The 25,375-nt window shown below is 45.4% G+C and overlaps 1 protein-coding gene across 8 annotated transcripts in view; it reads left to right on the forward strand.

Annotated features, from left to right (window-relative positions):
• The first annotated feature begins 580 nt into the window (after positions 1-580).
• Positions 581-25,375, forward strand: part of FLVCR2 (FLVCR choline and putative heme transporter 2) — a 34,169-nt gene continuing 9,374 nt past the window's right edge. For 6 of the 8 annotated variants that reach the window (XR_015804630.1, XR_015804631.1, XR_015804632.1 and 3 more), the window contains exons 1-5: positions 637-1,228; positions 11,743-11,884; positions 13,100-13,240; positions 18,121-18,188; positions 18,936-19,039. Coding sequence is in view for 5 of the 8 variants with exons in the window: in XM_088167362.1 (XP_088023488.1) it covers positions 716-1,228; positions 11,743-11,884; positions 13,100-13,240; positions 18,121-18,188; positions 18,936-19,039 (968 nt within the window). In the remaining 3 variants the exon portion in view is untranslated. Of the gene's footprint in view, positions 1,229-11,742; positions 11,885-13,099; positions 13,241-18,120; positions 18,189-18,935; positions 19,040-25,375 lie in introns of all 8 variants that reach the window. The other 2 variants (XM_014890137.2, XM_088167365.1) reach the window with 2 other exon arrangements.

A 25,375-nucleotide genomic window follows, 5' to 3' on the forward strand; every position in this document is an offset into this window, starting at 1 on the left:
GTGTTGCTCAAGCAATGGGAAAACAAGCACTGACTCATTAATTGCCAATTCCCCATGAGAATGGAAACAAACACTACTTTTGGCTCTTTTACTTCAGTGACGCACAGATGTTTTAGTTTTTATTTCACTGGATTTTTTTCACTCTCTAGTGTGCCATGTTGCGAAAAAAACCACCAGAGGCCAAACCAAACGAAACCTAAACCGGTTCCCCCTCCAGGACTCCACCCTGGCATCTCTGGCAGCGTTGGGCATTGCTCACTCGCTCCAGCCTCCCACAGGTCACAATTCTGCTCAGCCCCGTTCATCACTGGCGGCCGAAGCTTCTCCTGCCCTGCCCCCGGCCCTTGTACCGCCGGGAGGGCTCTCGGCGGGGCCGGGCAGTGCCGGGGGGCGGCCGTGGGGAGCGGGTCGCGGCCCCTCTGCTGTGGGGCGGCCAGCACTTATACAGGACGCAGGCCAGCCCTACTGCCCCATCAGTGCCCCGCCGCGGCGAGGGCCGGCCGTGCCCCCAGGGCGGCCCGAGCCTTTCCCGGCCTCGGAGCGGGGCGGGGCGGAGGGCGGGGAGGGCCGGGCCGGGGACACCTCCCTGCTCGGCAGCCGCCAGTGAGCCCCGTGGGGACGGCCGGGAGGGGCGTTTTGGGCAGGTGGTGCCGGCCGGGAGCTGAGCTGGGCTGAGGCGAGTCGACTCGGGCCGGGTGCGGCCCACCGTGCCGGCATGGTGTTGCAGGAGCCCACCAGGGCGCCCAGTCTGTCGACTGCGGCGGGAGGGGTCGGTGATGCCGCCGCCGAGGTTCAGCTGTCCTGGCTTCGCTGGGCCGTGCTGCTGCTCTTCAGCAGCTACTCCCTGTGCAATGCTTTCCAGTGGATCCAGTACGGCAGCATCAACAACGTCTTCATGGGCTTCTACGACGTGAGCGCCTTCGCCATCGACTGGCTTTCCATGAGCTACATGCTCATCTACATCCCCCTGCTCTTCCCGGTCGCCTGGCTGCTGGACAAGAGGGGCCTGCGCCTGATCGCCCTGGCTGGCTCGGCCCTCAATGCCGTGGGTGCCTGGGTGAAGCTGGGCAGCCTGAAGCCTCACCTCTTCCCCGTCACTGTCCTGGGACAGGTCATCTGTGGCCTGGCTCAGGTCTTCATCCTGGGCATGCCCTCACGCATCGCCTCGGTCTGGTTTGGCTCCCACGAGGTCTCCACCGCCTGCTCCATTGCGGTCTTTGGGAACCAGGTAATGGGCAGCTGCACCTCTGCTGGCCACGCATGTGGGGCGGGCTGTCACTTGCCTGGCTGGAGACTGGGAGTGCTAAGGCTGCAAACCAGGGAGGGCTAAGAGATGCACGTGGCCTGAAGGGCAGCTGCAGGGATAACACGAATTTACATGAAATTCCCTCTGTAAAATGCAGCTGGTATCTGGAAGGGTGCCACTGGTGTTAGCCGGAGGGCTGATGGTGGTGGCAGAGGCAAGTGGGACATCCATCTACAAAGTCTGGGGTAGCATGGGGGTTAAGTATGATTCTGGCTTTGACAGGTCTTTTGGCTCAGGCTCTTCTTCAGTGCCCTCCACTTCCTGTGTGTGTGAATCTCTAGTCCAGGGCTGTGATTCAGTACAACTATGAATGGCCTGGGGGAGAAAGCACAGTGCTGAGAAATTGCTTCAGGCAGAGTGTTCTTCAAATCTTGTATCTGCAGTTGCATCTGGACTTGACACTGCAATATCCTCTTCCTGCTGACAACTAGATGGGACAAAGGAGATTAGCTGTCTGCTGAAAACATTGTCATTGGGCCCTGGAGGAAAAGGACTTTAGCACTTTCATACCTCTTAAAACTAGCTACAGAATTTCCATAAGCTGTTGCTTTAAAAGAAAGAAAAGTTCCATCAGGCCAGTGTCAGGTCAGCTCCTGGAGCACTCTTGTATCAATGCAGGTGCCGAAGGCCAGTGACATACATTTGCTCAACCTGTGATTGTCTTTTCTGGTAGCGAGAGGAGATAAAATTTTACACAGCTTTGAAAGGATCAGGGAAATAGCTTCCTGACCCTTGCACCGGAACACCAGCTCATACCAATTGAATGAAGTGAATAAGCCAATACTAATGCAATGGGGCATAAGTGAAGTGAGCCTGGCTCTGCAGCCCTGACACAAAGAAGAGGAAAGTGGAACGTGACATTAGCTGCTAGGCTAGGCCTGTGCCTCTTGCTTTGAGATGCAGAGTTCTCCCCTATATCTGACTCTGCTCCACCCTGGACCATTCAGCCTGTGAGTGGCTGCTATTCTGATTTGAATGGATTTCAATTCAGGTAGCTTCTAATGCAGGCCGCTTATTCCTGTATTTCTGTATTTATTTAGATACTGCTGAGGCAACAAGAGGTGAATGCTTGTAGATGGTATTTGAGGAACAGACGTTTGCAGAAAAGCACTAGGGAATTAAGGCAACCGCTTTACATATTTTGGAAAGAGAAAACCTCTTTCCTTGAGTGCATCTGAGCTTTCCTTTTGCTCTTATCATCCCTTCTAGTGGGCTGGTTTTCACGTGTTTTTAAATTATCTAGAGTGGAAGACATCTTACTTGGCATGAGCAAATGAGCATTTTGCTGTCAGATTTTTAAAAAAATTATTCAGGTGGAGTTACTCAACAGCGTGCATTAGAAATCCAAACAATGAGGCTGTCAGCCTGTGCTATATGCCTGTGTGGAATCATCATCCCAAAAGGAGTGGCTTAGTTAACGGCTGTGAAAGGCAAACTTTGGCTACCCTTTTGGTGTTCCACACTGCCTGGTGGTTGAACTGACATGACAATGAGACCTCAGTTCGGTACATAGTCTTTGCTTTGTAAGCCCAGACTTTCCTTTTAGAGAATCGGAGAAGGCAGAAATGGTAGTGACTAAAGACAGAGCATACTTCATAGGGAAGACCTATTTATTCCCATAGTCAGGCATAATCACAGTGAATGAAAACTAGCTATTTTGTTTACTGATGAGGTTGGGCAGGGGGAAGAAATAGAGGCATACATTTTACTTGACTGCAGTTAAAGACTGTCTTAGGGAGTGTTAGCAAAGGGTATAATACAGTGGTTTTGTAATTGCAGTATGGTAAATTATTCCCTATGCTTGTTTCTCTACAACTGTATGGTTTTCCTTTGCTTTGCCATGCCACTTAGTTTAATTATTACTATTATTATTGAATACCAAGCACTGTAGTTCCTCTCCATTAAAGAATTGTAAGCAACTGCATGAAGAAGCAGGGAAGTGTCACTGCTTATTTCCTATACCTGTCCTCTTTCTACTCTTGCTCTTTTGGCCCCAGGCTGCACTTCAGCAGCGTTGTCCTGAGGAAAGCTGGGGCCGTGTTTGCTCAGGACACCGCCTCTGCTTGCTGACTGATGGTAACCTTCAAGTTCAAAGTTAGCCCTGAAGAGTAAATCATTGAATCCATCAGACCAGGTATTAAATACCCTTTTCAAAAAGCAAACAATCCCTAGTAAGGTATTAGAATCACCTCACTTGTTTCTAGCCATATGTTGGCTGTGGTATCTGAAGTTCAAAAATAGGTTAGATGTGATCACATTCTCTTGTTTACCCACTGTTTTTGCTGTTTTTCATCACATTTTACTTTTCCATGTTTTAACAGGAAGATATGAAGGTGTTTTTCCATTCTTTTTCCTTGTCGTGGACGTTCATGTGTGGGGAGGTATAGGATGAAGTTTGTGTGTTGGATGCTTTGGCATTAATATATGAGTGTTATTGAAATACTACTGGCTTCTCATTTCCTGAAAGACTAGTAAAAATCTCTATGGAGACTTCCTCATGCTGAAGATCTGGGGTAAAGAAGCAGAAGTGTTATGGAGAGTTCACGAATGTTCTTCAGATGTATTTTAATATTGGCAGGAATTTGTCTGACATGCTTATGAAGTACAGCTGTCAGCAGTAGTGTGCCTGCTACATCAGCAGTGCTCTCTGTGGAGCACCTCGGTGCTGGATATCTATGTGAAGTCCCACACACGAGGTGGATTGGAGAGAGTGGCCTGAGTAAGGCCATGCTTTTACCATTTTGTTGTATTGATTCATCAGCTGCATCCCTGTTTGGGACTGCGGTTCAGGCCTAACAGGCAGCAGCAAACAAACTTCTAAACTTCTGCACTTATGGCAGACTGTCCATCATTCTCCCTGGTGACAGGACTGCAGTGGCAGGAAACGCTTTCCTGAGTGAGATACTGTGTGCTTGTTGGAGCAGCAGGTCTCGCCCCTTCATTTAACACACTTGCTCTTCCATAATGTGGGGACGAGAAAAAGCATGGTCCTTTGGCATGACAAAACTAACGTCGTGGTGTGGATGTTTAGGTAGTGAGGTAAGTTTTCATGGCATTTTGAAATTTAAAAGCTGAAGATTGATAGCCAGGTACCAGCTGTCTCCTTCAGCTGCCATGGTGCATGCTGAACTGCTGTTTTATGCATATCTCAAGCTTACTAGTTTATCTCACTGTTGTCACTTGATGGGCAAGGGGCATGGGTAGCACACAGAGAAGTGTATAACTGTATTGCTCACAAAGAACATTTGTGTATTTGATTTACATTGTTTTTCCACCAGTATTAGGGTTTTTGTTGATACCTTGTTCCTGTTTCTTGCTGTTTTGGCAAAGAAACAAGCCACAAGATGGGCTTGGGAGTAAGGATGCTGGCCTTCTAAATGATATTTTTGCAGCAATTTATCCTTTTTTTAAAAATTTTTTTAAGCAGGCCTTGAAAGAAAGTGATGTGATTTGGGAGGAAAGAACTTCAGCCTCCTATTAAGCTCTGCTTTAGGGGAAAAATCATGCAGCACCTTACTGATCTTAGGAGCTGTCCCTGTTCTGATATAGATGCAATGTGACTTCAGAGATTTAGGGTTTCCATAACAGAAACAGCCTGAGGCAGAGATTTTAGGTGGTATCTGTAGCCTGCTGGGAGTGCCAGTCTTGAAGTGATTAGGTGATGGCTTTTGAAACCTGATGATAAGCTGTTAATGAAATTTAGGGAAATGTTCTCTCTCTCACTCCTGGTGGGTCCTTTCCTCTGTTTTGAATTGGGGGAAAGAGTCTGCCTGGGTGGTGGCTGAGGTGGGTTTTGCCATGTAAATGGATCTGCAGCATCTGAATAGCAATTGCTTTTGAGCTGGTGATACTACAGTGCTGTTTGTGCTGAGCACGAGCCATTGTTTGATACCTCACTGATAGCTCTGTTCTATACCTTTTGCCCTTCAGGGAAGGCAGCATCTTAAAGTCTAAGAAGCATTGTGGAAATGTATCATGTCATATGGAATCCTTGTCTTCCAGTCTTTGAGTGGACTTCTAGATCTTCTTTGGCTGCTCTGTCTGTGCTGGAGGATTCCTATCCCTTCACTGTTAGAAATATGGACGGATGATGATCTGTCACACAGCCCTGTAGCTTGGCCCTGTATCTCTCAGAGTTTTAGCTATCAGAATAGAGAAGATTTTAGTGGCAGTAGCTAATGGTTGACAAAGTTGATTGTAGTGACAGTAGTTAATGGGTGACATTCTCCAGCCCTGTCTCCTTTCTCTCCCTGAAAAAAAAAAGGCAGGGTGGATTAGACCGCTTGGATCTCAAGGAGTGCTATGTGGCCAACTCTCCAAAATCCTGGACGTGGCTCAGTGTGGGAGGGCGTGCTGACCAAATAGCAATGTGGCTTTTGCAGGAATGCCTCCGTTTCTATAAATGGACATGAGAGCCTGAAATGAACTTTTTCTACCCATTTCATCTGGTGCTCCCTTCCCAGACATACACCAAAGGCAGCTCCCCTTTCTCTCTCACAGAAGCTGACTTTTGGGTTAAGTTCTGCATGGGAGTTTCAATTAATGTCTGCAGTGTTTCTGATGGGAGGGTCTACCCTACAGCAAGCACTCTCAGCACTTGCCCTGCAGGTTATCCGGGATAGTCTGTATTAGGTGACTGGAATAGGTCCTTGACCAAAGCATATCTTCACTGAGGATTCCAGTAGCAGCTGAGGTAGCTGTCAGAGCTGAAACCCCTCTGTTTTGTTCTCTCTTGTCTACTGCTGTTGTTTTGCCGTGTTGCATTTCTTTCCCAGCAGACTGGGGGAAGGTGCATTCAAGGCTGATTCGCACAGGGGAATAGTCTACACTGTACATTGCATCATATTAAGCATTATGAGATTATGCCACAGAAGCAGAAGTGTTATGCAGAAGGGAGTTTGCTTTGTTTGCAGATGAGCTTTGGTTGTGCAAATGCAGTTTGGAAAAACAAAGTCTTCCACTTTAGTGGGAAAGTAAAATAGAGCTTAAGCCCTGTTTTACCACAATTTTTCCTTTCACAGCTTGTATATTTCCTTATTTTTTCTTAAAATACTGCAAGAAAGTTATGTAAACTGTGCAAGAATGTACATTGGCTTCCTGACTATCTGGATTTCAATAGGCTCTTCTAATTTTGCTGTCAGTGGTACGGAAGAAGCATATTCTAGACACCAATTCATACAAAAGCTTACTGTGTAGGAACTGGCAGCTTCTGTATAAACAGCACGTCGGTTGGGCATTTTCAATTCTCCTGTAGAATTTTATATAGAAAGACAGCTGGGACCTGTGCTGATAGCAAAGTATTGGGAAGCCAACGTGCAGCTGGGAGGCACAGGGTGTGTGGGGGGGTAGCTGTCTGCTCTCTGCAGGTTGTGATATATGAATTATAGGGTCAGAATGTTCAGCTGCTCTTGTGAAATGTGATGGTTACAGTTTGAGGGGCACCTGTAGTTGGAAAGGGAGGGAGGGCGTAGGACAAAGCTTTGATAACCCAGACAAGAGTAGTAGAGGATGCTGTGTTGCCCAGAGCTCTGGAAAAAGCATCTCCTCAAAGGGGTTCCCCAAGTGAATCCAGAGGGAATCTGGAGTACGTCCTCCTCATTCTCCAAAGTCTTGGCTTGGGAACTTGCTAAGACCATGTTGAAATCATGGTGTCTGAAAAGCCAGTTGTATTGGTGTTTATCAAAGCATAGATCTCTTGATTGCTACATATTCTGTCACTTGGCCAAACCAGCAGGCTGCTGGTCTCAGGATTTCCCGGGTCTCTTGCTTATGCTGAGCTTCCTAAAAATTAGCATCACTTTTCTCTTCCTCCATTCCCAATTTGAATATTTGGTAACAGACCATTTAGTATGTTTCTGTGCAAGTAGTGAGGATCTACTGTTGACTTGTTCTTTTGAGCTCCTGGGTGAATACCAGCTGGTCCTGATGCCACATAGAAGAAATTAGTTTAAATAAATTGAGTAATGTCTTCCACTCATAGCACATCATGTCATGAATGATGGTCGAAGACCTCTTTCTTAAGTGTTCTCCTTCCACACTGATGATCTTTTGACCCTTCTGTGAAGTTTTCTGATTTTGTCGTGTTTGAAGAGTTAGGACTTAGTTTGTAAAGCTGTCCTGGTGCCTCTTTTGGCCTAATTATGGTTTTATTTTAGCTTGGTCCAGCTTGCTGTCATTTTTCTTTGCTTGAGAAGAAGGAATAATGTCCAGTTTTAGAGCTGGGTGGTTTATGTTATTGGTGGTGGTTTTTGTTTGTTTTTTCTTTTGTTTTGTTTGTTCATTTGTTTTTTTGTTTGTTTGGGGGTTTCTGTGTTTTTGTTTTTTACTTAACTGTGGTTCCTTTACTGTATTCTAAAATATTTTGCTAATATTCTCTAGGCTTACAGTGAGCCTCTGACTCAGTGGCTTTGCACAATCTTAATGCCACTTGCAAGCCTTTAATTTCTTAGGCTTTTCTTCTTCAGTTCCATTTAACACACTTCTTTCCTTTTAGGCAGCTTCCTCTTGTGAGTTATATATTGCTGTAGTGTTTTGGAGGGTGTTTCCTTTTTTTGTCAGCTGCAAGGAAGCTGAATTTCAGTCCAGTGCAGAACCATTCTGTAATATTGGCCATAGTCACACCGTGCTGTTCTGGGTCAAAATCATAAATTGTGCTGCCTCTTACAAGTTTTCCTCAGAAAAGGGTATTTATGGAATCCAAAAATGCAGTCTCTGCATCATCCCTGTCATGACGCTTATTTAGCTTTCAAGGGCACTGTCAAAATTTCTTACTGTTGTGTATTTTTGCTTTTGCAGCATCTCTATCTCTGTGTCTTTTAACGTTATAATTGACCTTCTGGATTTGGTGGTCCCCTCTGTCAACATTTCTACCTACCTATGGAATTTTACAGGGCTTCTGTGTTCCTGTTGCTGACTTGTAGTTTTCTTTGAGGTGGAGGTCCAGCCCTGTACTCCTCCATCGATCATTCATTTACAGTTTTTATGCTGATACACCACTGCTTATCTTCCTTCAGGAGACTCTTAGCAGCTATCTGTAGACACGTCATTTTCTGTTTCAAGACTTTGGGTACTTTTATACTATCTTCTTAGCTATTTGCTCTTGGTTTTGTTGCTTGTTCTTTATGCACACTTGAATGTTGAATATGATGTTGTTGTTGTGACTGTTCCTTGGCAAAATTCGGGTAGGAAATACATTCCTTCTATCCTTTACTAGTCTTTAAAGAGTAAGTGATCTGAACAGTGCACTTTGCTGTAGTTGTTGACTTTCTTGGTATTGTGTTTAAAAATTACCCCAAAGCCTTTATAAAATAAAGGCCAGCAGCCTGATCTCCTGGAGAGATCCTCAGAGATCAGGACAGTGCTGGGTGTTTTGGGTGAGGGGATTCTGAGTGATATACCAAATTTTGAGAACAAGCTTATCTATATAGGTATTGGACATCTATCTGCCTGTGTAAAGGTTGGAGATGCAAATTAAATAAGAGGGTCCGTTATGATCCATTATGACTGATGGTGTCTATAAGGAGGGTAGCCCAGATTTTTGCAGAACTAACCTTATTTTTACAATTGCTTTATTTTCCCTGATGTGCAAGGTGTGGAGAAGGGAGAGAAATTTTTTCCCTTTCTAAGGCATCTTTTAAATTTTTTGGTTAATTGGTTACAGTGTTTCTGCGGGCTTTTGGTAATTTGCACACTGACCTTCTGAGAATCAGGCTAAAAATCTCCTTGTGAAAGGTAAAGTATATGCAATGTAATAGTTATCATGTTGTTGAGAGCTTGTCTTCTTTGCTAAAAATGGTATGAATAATCCAGGGTCTGTGAGTGTCCTTCAGGAAATCTTCAGTTCCAGTCAAGTCAAGGGGCCTCATCTTCAGAATTAATAGCATGAGTTGCTCTGAAATATAAAATGTAGCTCCTATTGCTATGATTTTTTTTCCATTCTGCTACCTGGTTCTTATCAAAGGTATAACGAACTCCTAATGGGTAAAAGTTGCTTCTTTTTGCGAGGGGAGAAGAGAAAGGACAAAACACCCATTTATGGTTAGAAAAGTTGTTCAGGAAAATTCTTCTGAAAAGGCAACAAGTAGTTCAAGAAAGCTGGGTGAGTCTGTGTCCCATTGGGTAAGTGATGACTATAGGACCTCCCAGTAAAAGATTTCGAAACAATTTACAACACAGACTCTCAGTCTCTTCTCTGCTGGGTATATCAGATAGACCTTTTTCAGGAAGGAGCAGCTGGAGGGAGACCGGAAAAGATTGAATCTCAACTGTGGTCCTGGAGAAACTTATGTCAGAGGTCAGAATAAAGCGTGGATCTCTCCATCTCCTGTTATTTTGCTGCCCTTCAGCAGCTCATGTGGCTAGCATGTGATTGCAGAGAAGGAAGCTAAGAAGTACCTAGCACAAGAATCCAGCTTAGTTCTTCCAAGAATGAAACAGTGGTAAGACAAAGAGTCAGTTTCCAGTAAGGTGTTTGTAAACCTTACTTGGGAAAGGGTGGAGGGCACATGGAAGATATGAGACTCAATAGGACTTTTCCCTCAGATGGAAAGGAGCAATGTTGAGAGTCTCTCTTCCTCAAAGGTTGAATCTTTAGAAATGCTCTGGAGATAGGACTGAAGCCCGGGCTGGCCAGGCACACCAGAGGCACAAGACTGCACTTGGCCACAAGGAGGGCAAAATAAATGTGCTGCAGAGACAAGCAGGCTTCTGCTCTCTACCAGCAATCTCTGCGAGCTTCTGTGTTTGATGCCATTACCTTTTCTGTGCAGCTGCATGCTTGTGTAGGGAAGGGGAGGCATGCAATATGATGGAGATTAGAGCTTGAAGCCTCTAAACCATGATAGTTGTGCTCACTGTAGTGAGTGGGCAGTGCAGAGGAGGAGAGTCAGCCTGACTCGCTGTGATGAGAGGCTGGGCATAGGCCATATCTGAACAAAACTGAGCTCTGGCAAGTTTAGTCCTGTGCCAGAGTCTGTCTGTGCCATGTGGGTGGTAGGAAGGTTTATCCTCTCTAATGGTCTTTTAAGTTTCCTCCTAAACTCTTTCAGTCTTTGACTTGCTATCTGGGATGGCACAGCTAGGGTTTGTTTTCAGTAACCAAACCACAAATGTTCTTACTCTTAACAGTGCCTTGAACTGGTGGGGCACATCTGTAATCTCTTGGTGGCACTTCTCATTAGCTCCCTGCAGTGTCTGAGCACCAAGAATTAATTTAGTGTATATATCTGTTGCTGATCCTGACCCAGGATATACCAGGTCCCAGTGGAGGGCACTCTTTGACACAGGAGAAGTTTGCCAGACATGATTGAAAGTCACCTGTTTGTAAGCTAAATAGGGCACCTGAGGGTAGCAGATAGCTCTGTTTGAAGCCTAAGCATTCTTCTTGTCTCAAAAATACACCAGCTGGGTGGAGGAGTACGGATTTTGTGGAGAGTTTTCTGGGGCTGGAGGGCACAAGCTGATTTTTAGCCTAACTACCAGATATGGCAACTGAAACATTTGTTCTGAGATCTTTGTCTTGGCCAGTAAGTCAGTCTTTCAGAATGAGGCTATCAGCATCCCAGAAACACTGAGAAATGTCAGAGAAAGCATGCAGAAAGCACAACGAGGTTTTGCTGGAAGACAGCCACGGGAAGTTGTCCAAGGTCATGCCTGGGCTACAGGGCTCTTGGGTCTTCTGCTCTGTGCTGACATGCTTCCAAGAGGTTTATGGGCTGCACAGAACTTGTCTTCCTTAGTCCTTGCTTTCTGTACACTTCAGAGCAGTTTATCCAGGGACAGTTGCCAAGCTCCATTACTAAACCAACCTCAACATTTAGGATATATGTGCTGTCAACACTTTGCTTTCAACCTTGATGCTCTTCTTGATTCTCCTGATGGTCATAGGGTGTGCCTTGTCTTGCGAGGCTGCTCATTTGAGACTGTATCAAATTAATATCTCAGTTATGTGGAGTGGTCAGGTGTCTCCGCCCTTGCACTTACGTGGTTGGAAAATAAATTGGTTCAACTCAACTGGCAAATATTGTGGTTGGGTTTTATGGTCTTGTTTTCTGCCATTTTTAATGAGCAAAACTGGATTACCAGATGATCAGGCCAGCTCTAGAGCAGGGGAAAGGTAAGGAATGGGAGGTGTGTGTGAACAGGAACATATTTGTGGGGGAGGTCAGGGCAGGCAAGACCTCCACTTTGGTGGAGCCAGGTATTCATTCTGCTCAATTCTGTTGTAAAACCTTGCCTTGAATATCCTGACACTTGTAAATGCAGTGGGGAAACTTCTCTTATGGCCTAATTGCAATGAGTATCTGACTTTTGATTTTTGTGTGGTAAAGAAGATTTTCATCTTGGTTGTGAAATTTGGGTAGGCTCAGTTGAGCCTGTACTGAGCTGTAGGTTGTGGTTTCATGTCATGCCTCTGTTTATCTCCTCTCTCTTCTTAGCTTGGCATCGCTGCAGGCTTTCTGGTCCCTCCAGTTCTGATCCCTAATGTGGAGGATGTGGAGAAGCTAGCCTACCACATCAGCATCATGTTCTTCATGACTGCAGGTGTGGCGTCAGCCCTGTTCATCCTGGTCATCATAGGTAAGGAGGTGGGAGTGTGCACATGAAACCAGATGGGATTGAGATCAGCTGATATGTGACAGGGGCCTGTGTACCAGGAAAGGGCTGGGCAGGCCATCTGGGAATGTGTCCTACCATGCAGCTGACAGGATCATGCAATACCTTGCAATATCTTGCTGCTTCAAACCCTTGATGAACAGCACATGTAGAAGGGAGGTTGTCAGTGAGCTTGCCAAATTGTTGGTTTTGTCAATTGCCTGCATAATAAATTCCAGGCATGAATAAATCCTTTAAAAACCAACAGAAATATTGCAAGTTTTGTAGTCATCTTCCTTGCAAACAGGGTATGCTGGGCCTTGGGTTATCTCTGGGACCTGACTACCCCTTAAGAGTAAAAAGAGGCAGATTATATGGCATCACAGGAACAAGGTGTTCTCAGTTATGAGTGGAGAGAATAAAGCATGAAGGGCAGTAGCAGGACACAAGACATGCATTTCCCCTGCTTAATACATGACGCTGAAGCCAGATCTTTAGCATGAAAGGCTGGCATGCTTGCTGGGGAGCTGAGTTTAGTTGCTGAATTCGATGCAATTTTTTATAGGCTCCTCTTGCCAGTTTGTTCATATTGCTGGTGTCTGAATCAGATGTAAACTTCAAATAATGTGGGTCAGGGAATAGACAAGTACAAAAATGCCTGTCTAGCACCTGCATAGCAGTATCGCCTATGACTGGGATTTCTGGATGCTACTTTAATGCAAGTAATTAGTAAGGGGCAGCAGATGGCTTGGCCATAAATAAAACCTAGCAAAGATTATTGTTCCCTGGGCACTGGCCACTGCAGAGCACTAGGCCACCTTTGGCAACTGACTTGCCCCGTTCTGCTTTGTCACTTGTAAATCCACATACCAATTTTGAGCGTGGCTGGTCATCCTCCTAAAGACAAAGGCATTATTAATAGTCCTGAGAGCTCTTGGTGCTGCTGGACACTGCCTACACAAAAAGCTAATTGAAGGTAAGATGTTTCTCTTGGGAAGGTGGCAGGAGTTACTGTTGGAAGAGAGCTGTTCTTTCCTTTTCCTGGATAAGTTCATACATGGAGATCAAAGCTTAAGGAAAATGGTGTGTTTTGTACAGTTGGTTATACCAGCCCCTCTGCCATCCCTCAAATGATGCAGTGTGTGCTCAGGCCCCTCAGTTGCCCCATTACAAACAGATATACTTTGTGTCTGGTTTCAGTCTTCAAGGAGAAGCCCCCGAACCCTCCAAGCCGAGCTCAGGCCTCGATCCAGTCAAGACCGACTGCAGAGTATTCGTACATGCAATCAATCCTCCGCCTGCTCCGCAATATCAACTTTTTGCTGCTTATGGTCACTTATGGTAAAGTCTGGCCTTTCTTCTTGTGCAGTTATCATGGTTTCTCCCTCCCTCTCTGTGCTCTGCTGGAGCAGTAACTAGCTTGAGTTGTTTTAGGGGAACATAAAGATAGCTCCCCTGTGCTGCCACAGACCAGGAATCCTTATAGCCCAGTACTCTTCAGCAGTGGTTACCAGTGAATGCAGTGAGGAAGAATGAAAGGAAGGCAAGCACACAGAGGATGATATACCCCTACAACTGTTCATCCAGTCTTTGACTGTTTGATGTTCAGGGGATTTCCTTATCTGTTCTTTTTTTCCAGTCATTTAAATAATTGCAGCAAACCGATCTGAATGCTTACATAGGAAATACATGGAAGTGTCTGAGTGCAAGTCACAGAACTGAGTGAAAGTAATTTCCGAAGGCAAGGATTATGACTGCTAGGCGTCTCTGTAGAGGTCATGTGGAGTATGAAGATGTGAAGACCTTTGTCAGCTTTCTAGGCAGTCCCTGTGAAGCAATTGGAAGAAAGGACTGGAGAACATCTTATGCCATCTATCCTTGCATGCTGAATTTGCTGCTTGCTTCTCTTCAGCAGTCTCGATCTGTTTGTTTGAGGACAGTATGATGTGTTGAATCTATTCCCTGATGTTGAATTGGCATATGGAAAAGTGTTTTCCTTACTAGCAGAAAGGCCGTTGTGGTCTGTGCCTGGCTGCATAATAGGGTATGCTGTAGCCAGCTAGTCTGTGGGTAATTTTGTCCTCACTCTTCCTACCAGCTTGCTATGGGAGACAGTTAAATATTGCTGAAAGTTCTGCACATTCTGCCAGCAATTGTATCTGAAAGACCTTGTGGATGACTAGATAGGTTAGAGAGAGTCAGATGGTGGCTTTGTACTTGCTGAGGATGCTAATGGTCTTTGGAGTTGTTGGAATTTCTGCTGCCTTCCTTCTCAGTGCAGTAGACTTCTAGAAATGCATCTCTCAGATTATTCTTAAACTCTTCTGGTTTGCATTGCAGCTGCTGGGTTTGGCTTTTTTTTTTTTTCCGTAGTATATAATGCCCTCTCAGAAAGTGAAGACAGAAAAACCTGCCAGGCAAACTGTCTGAAGTTGGATTGTGTCATCTGCTCGGTTCACACCTACCTTTCAGGAAAAATGAAGGGGAAAGCATTTGCTCTAATAGGCATAAACAAGTCCTAGAGGAGAGAGGAGGGCTCTCAGTACAAAGAATATGTTGAGAATCTTACCTTCCTGGAGTAATTCTTTTCTGGCAGTCACAGTATGGAAAATCCGTTCAGTGGCTCATAATTAATTTTCTCTTGCTGCTGGTCTGTGCATTTATTCTGTTCCTCTCTGTCAGCCTCATGCCAATTTCCAGCTTGACTTGAGATGGTGACTGTTACTCAGAGAGGGAACTATACTGTGAAACTTTTTTTTTTAGCTTGTCTGGGTTTAAAATGGTGACAGTTTTTCCTACTCAAGTCAAAAGTTACGTTGGCCAAGATTTAAGACATCTGCAGCCACATGAGTGCAACTGAGTCATCCTGCCTACCTAACACAAAGATATCTGCAGCCAGTCGGCTTTTGTGTTAGCATACCTTGTGTCGGGGAGAGAGGGGCAAACCTGCTGCTTGTTCATCTCTCCTGGCTATAGAAAGAATGAGGATCTTTCCACAATGCCAGGTCAGAACGGGTCTGCAGACCTCTAAGCTCTTGGTATTACCAGCAACCAGTGATTCCTTTCTTGTGGCAAGACTCACAGTGCTGGAAACAGTGGTGTCACTGCTGCTATGTCAGTGCTAGTGAACTGTTTTTCAGGAAAGCCCTCAGAGAACCTTTTCCCCAAGACTGTTGACATTGCTTCCATAAAACTGAGGCATAACATGGAATGGACATTAAGGAATTCCAAGTCTATGGGGTTGAGCTTTGCGTTGGAGAGCATGTTTCTAGTGGGAGGCAGTAGGCAGGAAAAGGGTGGGAAATTCTGGGAAAGGCTAAAAGAATGGGAGTCATGAGATGGTCTTAAAGAATCAGCATTTGGAGTGGTGATGGGGCAACGAGGAGGAGGCAGGGCAGTGAGAACTGCATAAGGACCCATTGTTGGGGAGGATTACAAGAGTGAACAAGAGAGAGACCAAGAGTCTGGCATGTAGGCAATAGGCTGCCTACCTGTGGAAGACCTGGGTTTTAGTCTGAGGCTTAATAAGGGCTCCTTTTGGAGCTGTAGGCAATAAACTTCCCTGTTCTGGCCTCTATAAAGATAGAGGAGACACTGAGGTATCAAAAAACGTTATTCTACGTTACAAGCAAACCATGGTAACTAGCTAAAGAATCAGGTGATGCTGGACCTTCAGGTGTCCTGCTCCCAGCTACTAGTTCTGGTTTCCCTCGTGTGGGTGGGCAAGTGGCCACTTTCCCATTGGAAACTACCATTACTTGTTTTATGGATATTCAAACAGCTGTAATTCTCAGAGAAGCTTCACTGAGCAACTTCATAAAGTGCCTACAACTTTTCTCAGCCCTCACATATGCAAATTTGACACATTGTCTTGATTCTTAGAATGTTTTGCCTGACTCTGGTGCCAAGTGTTGCTGCCAACTCTTACTTTCTGCCCAGCTTGGGAGCAAGGGCCCTTCTCTGTCTTGGAAATCACACGGATCACAGAGCTGCTGTAAAGCTGGTTTACAGCATTAGGTACCAGAGCAGCAGATGGCTGTCTTCACAAGGCTGCTGTCCTCTTGGCTGTATGAGAAATAGAAGTGCAGAAATGAGTGGATAATGTTTATACCCAGCTTTGAAGTGAAGAAGCAGAAGGACTGTGCTGATCTGCTGTACTCCCGTGTCCTTGCACTGCAGCTTTTGGTGTCACCTAGTGAGCGGGATGCTCCAGAGGTGGAGATAGGATGAAGCTGATTTAGGGTGTATTAGCTGTTCTGCCATAGCCAAGTGTTGCAAAGAGATATCTTTCTAAGCTGGAGGGCACCTCCTTGCTGTGAGGTCTCCAGTTGTTCTCCCACATCTTTGGCTGCTGGCCCTGCTGGAATTTCCAGCCTTCCTGAATAACTGCTGGTAAGGACTGGGTAGATTCTTCTGCCTAATGAGCATGTCACTCAACTTACTAATCTCCTTTGTAATGTTCTGACACATGATTTTGAAGCAGGAAGCATTGTTACAGGCAATATTTGGGATCACTTGCATAAGAGTCTTCATCTATTGCCTGGGCCATACAGCTGTGGAGTGAGCTTTGCTTGATCATAGACTGGTTTGTGTTAGAAGGGCTCTTAAAGATCATCTACTTCTAACCCTCATGCCATCTACAGGGACACCTTCCCCTAGACCTGGTCACTCAGACCCCAGTCCAGCCTAGCCTTAAACACACACTTCCACCTACACCTTTGGGCAACCTGTTCCAGTGCCTCACCATCCTCAGTAAATTGCCATGTTATCAGAGATGGTGTGTGAAGGAAGTGATGCACTCTCCAGCTGCCAATCTTGTGCTCCTCATAGTGCTGTGTACTACAACAGGTATCCAGTGTTCAGTGGAAGACTGGGCTAGGTTCAGGATTGCTGAGTACTTAAGGGGAGTTAGGTGACTTCAGGGTTAGGTGAGCTCAGGGCTTTGTTCCCTCTGTCAAAGCTCTGTCTGCTAGACTGCACTTCTGTATCTTGTGGTAAGCAGGCAGCAGGTGTTAGTTTCTGCTTTTAGCTGAGGCTTAGAGAGGAAAAGTAGGAAGGGAGAACTTGACATGTATCTGTTTTGTCAGGATTTCAGGCATCTGTGCCAGACTTTTTAAACCCATGGCTCCTTTTGGACTGGTGAGCTGCAGTGGTGAAATCTGTCACCTTCCTTTCACCCATCAGAATCACTGAAGCCTTGAAGAGAAACCAACTGCAAATGTAAACGACTTTCTGAGAAGAAAGTTATGTTGACTGTTACAGACCTCATCCACCTGGGGAAGGTTTCTCAGTATCACCCAAGGTGAGAGTGTAGCCGTTGTAGTACTGCTGGTCCAGTGCACGTGTATGTTTTTGCCTGCTGAACAAAGCTGTTGGGTTTTCTGCCCTTTTGAGAAGGCATTTAACCAATGAGAATTGCATGTAAGATGGAGCAGAGTGTTTGAATAGCCCTTGACCAGTATCACCCCAGCAGTTTCATTCTCACCTTGGGTGATACTGAGAAACCTTGTAACAGTTGATATAAGTTCTCTTTCAGAAATATTCAGAAATTACTTTCATGTTTTTTTTTCAGGCCTCAGTGATATCTTTTAAAATGCAAAACTTTTCCCATGGAGACACACACCCCAGGTGCCTGAGGGTGGTACTATCTGTGCTTCACCAATCAACTCTGCTCCTACTTGTCTTCTGGCATTTCTTGTCTTGGAGAGAATGTTATTTACTGTCAGCAAGGAGAATGCTGACAGGCCCTTCTCTGGGAGGAGAAGACAGAGGTCAATGACACTATTGTTGATTGAATCTCAGGTCCTTGTTCAAGGTCTGACGCTAAGGCATATGCTTTTCTAATATTCTGGCTTTTCTGGGGTCAGAGGAGAAAATTGCAGTGCTAAAGATGGATCTGGCTGTGGGAGAGGGTTGGGACCCTGTGAAGGTGTTGCAAGACCTTTCAGTACCAGAAATGTGCACAGCCCTTCCTCTAGCTGCTTGGGTAAGAACCATCCTGAAACTGCAGGGTTCTTCCTCCTGTATGCTGAGGCCTGGATGTTGGTTTGCATTTCTTTCAGTAACCTATGTCTAGCCAGTCTGGCTCACTCTCCTCAGACTCTGCAGCCTTGTTCTGGACTGATGGTCCCAAAGACTTCTCTCTCAGCATTTCTACTCTTTCACAACCCAGCAGGAGAGTAGCAGGCTCTGAATGTGCTGCATTTTTATCCCCTTCTCAGGTCTGAATGTAGGTTGTTTCTACGCCTTGTCCACTCTGCTGAACCGCATGGTGATCCATCACTACCCAGTAAGTGCATCCAACCCTCATGGCCCTCTCTGATGCTTGCTGTTGTCCAGCACTGGCTGCCAAAGGAAAATCTGTGAGAAAGGCAATGTCACAGCAGACCTGGCTGGCTCTAGCACAAATTGGCTGTTCCTTTTTTTCCTTTACGCCACCCCATGTAAAAGCTGGTGAGCTCTAGAAAAGATGGCTCCTTTACACCTTAAATAAAAGCATTTACTTCTGAGAAAATCTAGCAATTTCCTCTCCTTGTTTCTGACTGTGATTTCTACTGGGACATCTGTCCCAGGAGGCTGTCCATGCTCATGCTCTTGTGGCAAAAGGGTGGGGTGCCTCAGTACCTGTACAGCTTACTGCTGGTGCTGCATGCCACAGAGCTCCTTTCTGTGCTGCCTTATAGTGAGTCCAAATATTTCCTGGTCAATCTGGCCCAAATAGTAACAGCAAGCTTGATAGTGTTTATGCTAACTCCTCTGAGAGTATCTGCTCACACTGGCCATTGCATACCTTTTTTTCAGGGCTGGCTCAGACACAATTGCCAGACCACTTTTTTTCATGGACCAGAAAGCACTGGCTCATGTGGGCCCAAAAGTGTTCCTGCAAACACTAGTTCTGGTTAGTGTGTTACCAGCAGTAAACATGTATGAAGACTAACTTTGGTGTCTCTTCCTCTCTGGGTTTTCTGCACTTTGCTTTTTGTTGGATACAAGTTGGCTCCTGCATTTGTGTGAGTGTGTATGTGTCTCACCACAGGGGGAGGAGGTGAATGCTGGCAGGATTGGACTCACCATTGTACTGTCGGGGATGGTTGGGGCTCTGATCTCCGGCATCTGGTTGGACAAAACCAAAACCTACAAGTAAGTCCCTTATTTGCCTCTGTGCCCTGGTGACTGTGCTCTTTCTCCATACTGTGCAAGGATCAGCCCTGTGCAGTTGCAAGTTGGCAGTCTAGAGACTGAATCATAGGGAGGATTTGTGGGGAAAAAAATAGGGTTCTTCAAAACCCAATTAGTCTAAAGTGAAGTTTGGAGCTGTGCATCGCTGGCACTGGGCCCATACTGGGCACCCATACTGGGTGTCGGTGGTCCCTAGGGAGGCTTACAGAGGAGATGGCCCAGTAACTGCTTTGTCAGGGATGAGAGAGTTCTTGGCACAAGCAGAATCAAGACTGTACCAGACCATTTCTCAGCCCTTACAAACCAGTCTCTGTGAATTTTTGTGTGGCTTAATGAAAGGCACATTGAATTCAGTGCCCAGAAGCATTGTGTTGATGGCGTGTTGCTGTATTTAGGGCAGGCATAAGGATTGTTGGGGTTACGGGTGGATGAGTCTGTGTTTGTTGCTCGGTGAGTTGGGAAGGCAGATCTGGCCAGCATACCTTGCTATCTGCAAAGGCACAGTTAAGAGTCTTTGCTTGTCCTACAGTTCCTGGTCCTCAGGGATTTGGATCTCACTGAAACACCTCTGTAGGATATCCCAGGGGATACAGAGAGACTCCTGTGTCTTATACTGGGGTTCAACCAGCTTTTTGGTTTCTCTGCTGGCTTTGAGAACTGTGCTATAACCTGTTGTCTGAGCAGGTTGGGTGAGAGGGGGCTTTACTGGTGATGGGCTGGCAATGACTTGAAAGCAATTTCAGAGTTTTATTCCTTGCAGCAGCTTTTCATCTGGGGAAGTCCTACTGCCATTTTCCTACCTCATATCTTGGGCCAGAAATGCACGTTCTCATTGTAGACAGCTTAGATTAATCTGGCTAGCTGTGAGCTTGTAACTTCTGAAGTGGCCTCTAGCCCTAGCTCCCTGTAAAGTACAGGGATCAGAAATAGAAAATTGGCTTCTTTAATAAGAAAGAATGGTAGGTGAGAACTCCTGGGACTGGCAGGTCATTTGCTGCTGTGTCTGTATGGTTGTGTGGCACTGAGTAGTTCTCATATGGGAGTCCTGGGAAATAGAAATGCAACTGTTAGATCTACACTGCTAACAATGCAATGCGATTTGTGTCTCCTTCCAGCCCAGGGCAAGTGGTGAGGTAGCTGGTACTGCTAGACTGGATGATCTTCCTGGCTCTCCATAAGTGAGATTAGGTTGCAGCATGAAGGCTTCAAAAGCTTTGTGACTCAACATGCAGAGCTGGGACTTGAAATTCGGTAGAATAGGAGAGAAAAAAACACAAATCCTGTATTTGTTCCATGTCCCCTCTTTCCTCACAGGGATCACATAGGTAGGCAGCGCTGGCTAACAGTGAAGAAAAATAGGACTACAGATCCCAGGAGATAGTTTTAGCCTTAGGTGAGGAAAAGCCCCTGCTAAGAATTTGTTCTCCATTACAGCCTACAAAATGGATTTCTCTGAAACTAGCACATTTTTTTTCTGAGTGCTAAACAGTCTTTATATAGCCCCATTTAAAAGTCTATTTAAAAAAAAACTGCCAAGATGCCAGATGTTCTAGGTGGGTACCCTCCCCCTTCCCTCTGTTGCTGAGATGGTGTCAAGAATAAAATGGTAAGCACATGAAAATCAGGAAGGAAAGATATCAAGTCCTTTTTTTAGTCAGCTTGGGGAAGCAAATGAATGGGATCCAGCTGTGATTGAGGGAAGCAGAGGAAGGTTAATAACAGAAGGAATTGCAGAGCTCTACATGCATGTTTGATCTTTACTGTACCATCAGCAGTTCCTTGAAAGGGTGAGGCTGTGCTAAGTCAGGCTTTCCCCATCTGTCATGCTTGGGCACCAAATGGCCTTGCACTCTTGCTTTTATTTGGCAGGCAAGTCCCTGCAGCAGCCCCTTCATTATTCTTGTTTTTGGAATAGCAAGTGCAAATTAGGTCCATTCCAATAAATACGTGAGTTATGTAGCGACAAGTGAGCAGTGCAAGAACTGGGGCTGTTTTTTTTGGTGGTATGACTTGTTGAGAACAGCCCATCTCTTTAAATCATAGAATCAGAAGAAGTTTTGGCAAGCAAGTTCCTGGTTCAGAGGACAGATGAGGTTGTGACACCTGGAGATTGCTAGGTATATTGGTAATTCTATGGTAGTCTGGCTCACAATGAGGTGTTTGGGGGCCAAATAAATCATCACTTCTCTTTGGCTATGCTTTTCTTTTAAGTGCAGTGTTCACATGGCCTCAGGTCAAGCTGGTTGCAGTCAGCATCCTCCACATTCATTGCTGCATCTCTATAAGGCAAGATCTCAGAAACATTAATCTCTCTCTCCATTGACTAGACAGAAGACCCCAAGTGGTGTTTTAGGCCTGTACAGATGCAAAGTACAAAAATTTGGGGGAGGGAGAAAAGATAGTGGAGGATGGGGCACTTGGGTCTTTTCCACTGAAAGGTGCTCTCTCGGCCTAGCCTTACCTGCAATATGGGCCTTCTTATTGTAGCCCTTTTTACACAAGGTTAGTCCTTGTGTAGTGAATATGTCTTCACCTTGTCCTGCCATATGTCTTATATAAATAATTTACCAAGACTGTCCTTTCTTCTGACCTTCATACAGGAAGAAAGTGGCATAAAACTGAATGCTAAAGGATAAGGGCGTGGTGAAAACCAAAGCAGTCTTCTCCAATTCATCCCTTCCTCCAGCATCTGACATCTCTGTGTCTTCAGTAATGAAATCTTCTAGGAGCATAGGAACAAGGCCTTTGCTCAGGCTTGTGTGCTGTCCTCATGGCAAGGCCTGTGGAGGCCATCCCTATCCGTACAGCAGAGCTGCACACAACATCCCTGTGAGCAGCTAAAACTATTGTATGTGGCTGTTTCCCTCATCCCACCTCCTGCTCGCAGCTTGTTGATTTGTTGCCTCAGATGTTGCTTGACTCTACTGTTTTTACAGCTGCAATCCCCTCTGAGTCTTGTCCTGTCACTTTTGCTTTCCTCATCCAACTGACCTTGTGCGAAAAGGCTGGGTAGGCCATACCCATTTCTTACTCTGAGGCTTCTTCTGGAGCTGACTGAACAGCAGGAGATATGTTCTTCATTTCAGCCCTGTTCCCTGCTGGTGCGGCCCAGTCTAGCTTTTTTCCCTAAGGTATCTTTTTTTCTCACAGTCTCTTTTGTGAGCTCTTTGATCTGCCTCTTCAGAAGGTTTGGGAATATGACTGGGAGGGCAGATGAATGTCAGGGCTGGTTAGGTTAATCTAAGTGACCAGTGTGTCAGGTCCTTCACAGATCTCCCTCTGCCTCTGCCACAGAGACTTGGCAGTGGTGCCTCTGTAGCAATGCTTCCACATGGGTGCAGTGGGCTTCCTTCCCACACCCCAGAGCACAAGATTGGGTTAACTCAGTTTTTCTAAGGTAATGTGGCAGAATGCCTAACTTCCAGCCTGTACTCACTGCACTAATCAGCCTGTTAAGTAGATTGTCTCTGTTCTCTGTTCCAGACAATGAAAATTGTCAGTCCCTGTAGAGCCGTCATGGGAGTAGGTTGCTAAAAACACCAGAATGCAGTCCTGATGTGCTCTGTAAATCTGCTTCTCCTCCTTTGTGCTTTTCTTGCTCCCATGAGATTTATGGCTGTGATAAGAGGCTTATTAAGCTAAAACTGGGCATTTTTCCATGCCTGGGTGCCCCTAGGGACACAGAGCATTCTTGTCCTCTGGTGAACAGGGTGTCAAAGGCCACTTCCTGAGAATACCCTGCCTTTGTGTCTTTCCCCAGGGGTTTTTGTTTCCCTGTGCCTACCAGTGTCTACCAGTATTTCAGTTAAACCTTCTTCAAAATTTTGTGTCTTTCTTCTTGTGTCTTTCTTCTGCTGAACGCTGAATCTCCTTTCCTTGTCATCAGTGGTATGCTTGGGGGAGCAGGGTTTTGCTGAAGTCCAGTTTAGAAGTGTGCTTGTGTACTTAAGGCTGTTTCCTGCAGCAAGATTTGCATTCACTGCTGTCTGTTCAGATCCTGTGAGGATCTGCTGTGGTGAGCAGGCAGCAGTTCGTGGCTTCAGGGCACTTCTGGTCTGTGATTCCCACAACACTCAAGCCTGTGGTCTTGTTCTTTCACAAAGGTCTGTTGATTAATTTTGTCCTTCTGCAGCCTAATGATTCAGGGACATCAGTGAGGAAAACTTGCTAGATGAGGTACCCATGGCAGGATCGGTTTTCTCCATTTTGTCCTCTACATAGTTCTGCAGTTTCAGTGAAGAACACCTTCAAGAGTTTGCCTGCAGCTATGAGTCTGCCTTCTCTAGTTCTCAGTGGGGCACAGCGTGTTCTGGGAATTCCTCTCTTGCAGGTTGACTAATGACATAGCATCAGTGTGAAACAAGGTCTTCACCACATCTGGTCACTATCTCATTCTTCACCTTTGTCAGGAGATGAGGGGTGAAGTGCAACGCCTGGCAACTGTCATGACACTGAATAAAGTACAAATCATTTGGAGTACTTGAACCATAAGCCCAGAAAACTGAGTGAGATTTTGTGTAACTATCCTGTGACTTCTGAGCACTGAGCCCAAAACTGGCTGTGGTGAGAAAAAAATGATAAAACTCTCCATGTGCTGAGTGTCCCTGCTGGCAGTGACTAAACTTCCAAGGGCTGCAGCCACCTCTTGGAGGCCTGCACAGTATTTTAGCACTGACTGCTATGTAGTTTGGAGACTGCTGTTTATGGACGGAGCACCCAGTTCAAACTTGGTTCATGCAGCCTAAGTACAGAACTGTAATTCTAGCTTTGAACTCCTTTCTTAATTATCTCTTTCCTCCATGGCTGCTTGTCAAGGCATGGGAGGCATAAGAACTATGGGACATACCTGAGGAACATGTAATGAGCAGAAAAAGGTCTTTACTTGCATCTCTTTCACTCTCTGGGACTGCTCTCTGTCTGTTCAGTCAGTCTTTCAGCTCTTCTCCTTCTGCAGCCTCCAGGCTCTGTGCCAACCATGTAGCAGCTCTCTGCAATGGATTATAACAGAAGGAAGCAGCCCCTTTATGCTGCCTTCACATACCAATTTTTCCCTCAGTGAAAGCTTTGGAAAAAACATACTCTAGAAATGATACAACATTGGAGGTTAAGGGATTAAACTTCTCCTTTGATACACAACAAAATTACTCGCCACAGCATGTTGTTTAGCCTTTCAATATTTTAAATGAGCCTGGTGAACCTTCTAAGTATAGCTCAATAGGTGAAGCCTGAAATTAGCTTCTCAGGCCTATATTTGGATAAGAATTGACATATGGCCATGAGCCCCACTGACTGCAGTCATTGCAGCAGTGAGGGAGGACAGAACCTTAGCTGGAACAGTCTAGATTTATCTGTAGTAATTCAGTGTACTGGAACATTTTCTTACACATTGTAATACTTACTGCCTACTTGGGTTGGATTTTTGACTGATCGTTTGCATTAAAAAGGAAAAGTGAAAATAGTTTGAGGTTTAATTTCTTCAGTAAAATTTTAGGAACGGATATCAAACACATTCTTTAATGGATTAAGACTTAAATTTGAGAGAAAGTACACAAGTAGCTAGTAGTAATACATGTAACTTCTTCCTAAAAGACAATGATCAAAAGGTTTTATCAACTCTGGTAACTGTTCTGCTTTCAAAATCCTGGTGGAATTTCAGTCAGGTAAAGTATTTACCTTTTCCTCCTTTCCCTCCTCAAAACTATGTATTGTGAAGACCTACTTCTGCCTTTTGTACTAGAAAGAGCCTTGTTTTTTTTAATGTGGGAAGGGTTTTCTTGGTATGTAGTCAAGGATGACAATTGCTAAATGTTATTGTAAGATCTGGCCTGGGCTTGCTGCCCGTGTCTTGCAGAACTGAGTCCACTGATGATCCTTGCGTGGCCTGGCTGCAGGTTTGGCTGTTCCCAGGATCTGACTGGCATACTTCCTGAGCACAGGGTGTCTTTGTCTCCTCTGCACAGAGACAAGAGTTTGTGGCTCAGCTGCTGCTGGCTATGGAACTAACACTGTCCCTGCTAAATGCTCACATGGCTCGAGGGTGAAGCTGTGAGGGCAGCCTGGCTTGCATGTCACCTCTACAAATATAGCTGGTAGTTTAAACAACAGGAAAGAACAGTGATGAAAGCTGTTTCGGACAGCACTGAAAAAGATATGCCCATAAGACTCTAGCAGTGGTGACACCTCTTTCCTTTATGTTCCTGCTTGAGAGTGCTTGATCTCCTTGGCTCCTCCAAGCATCTCCCACTCACTATAGTACAGAGGATGCCCAAGGAAGAATAACAATCTCTTTAATTGGCT

The sequence above is a fragment of the Sturnus vulgaris genome, chromosome 6 (genome assembly GCF_052056855.1).
Source record: "Sturnus vulgaris isolate bStuVul1 chromosome 6, bStuVul1.hap1, whole genome shotgun sequence".
Classification (NCBI taxonomy): domain Eukaryota; kingdom Metazoa; phylum Chordata; class Aves; order Passeriformes; family Sturnidae; genus Sturnus; species Sturnus vulgaris.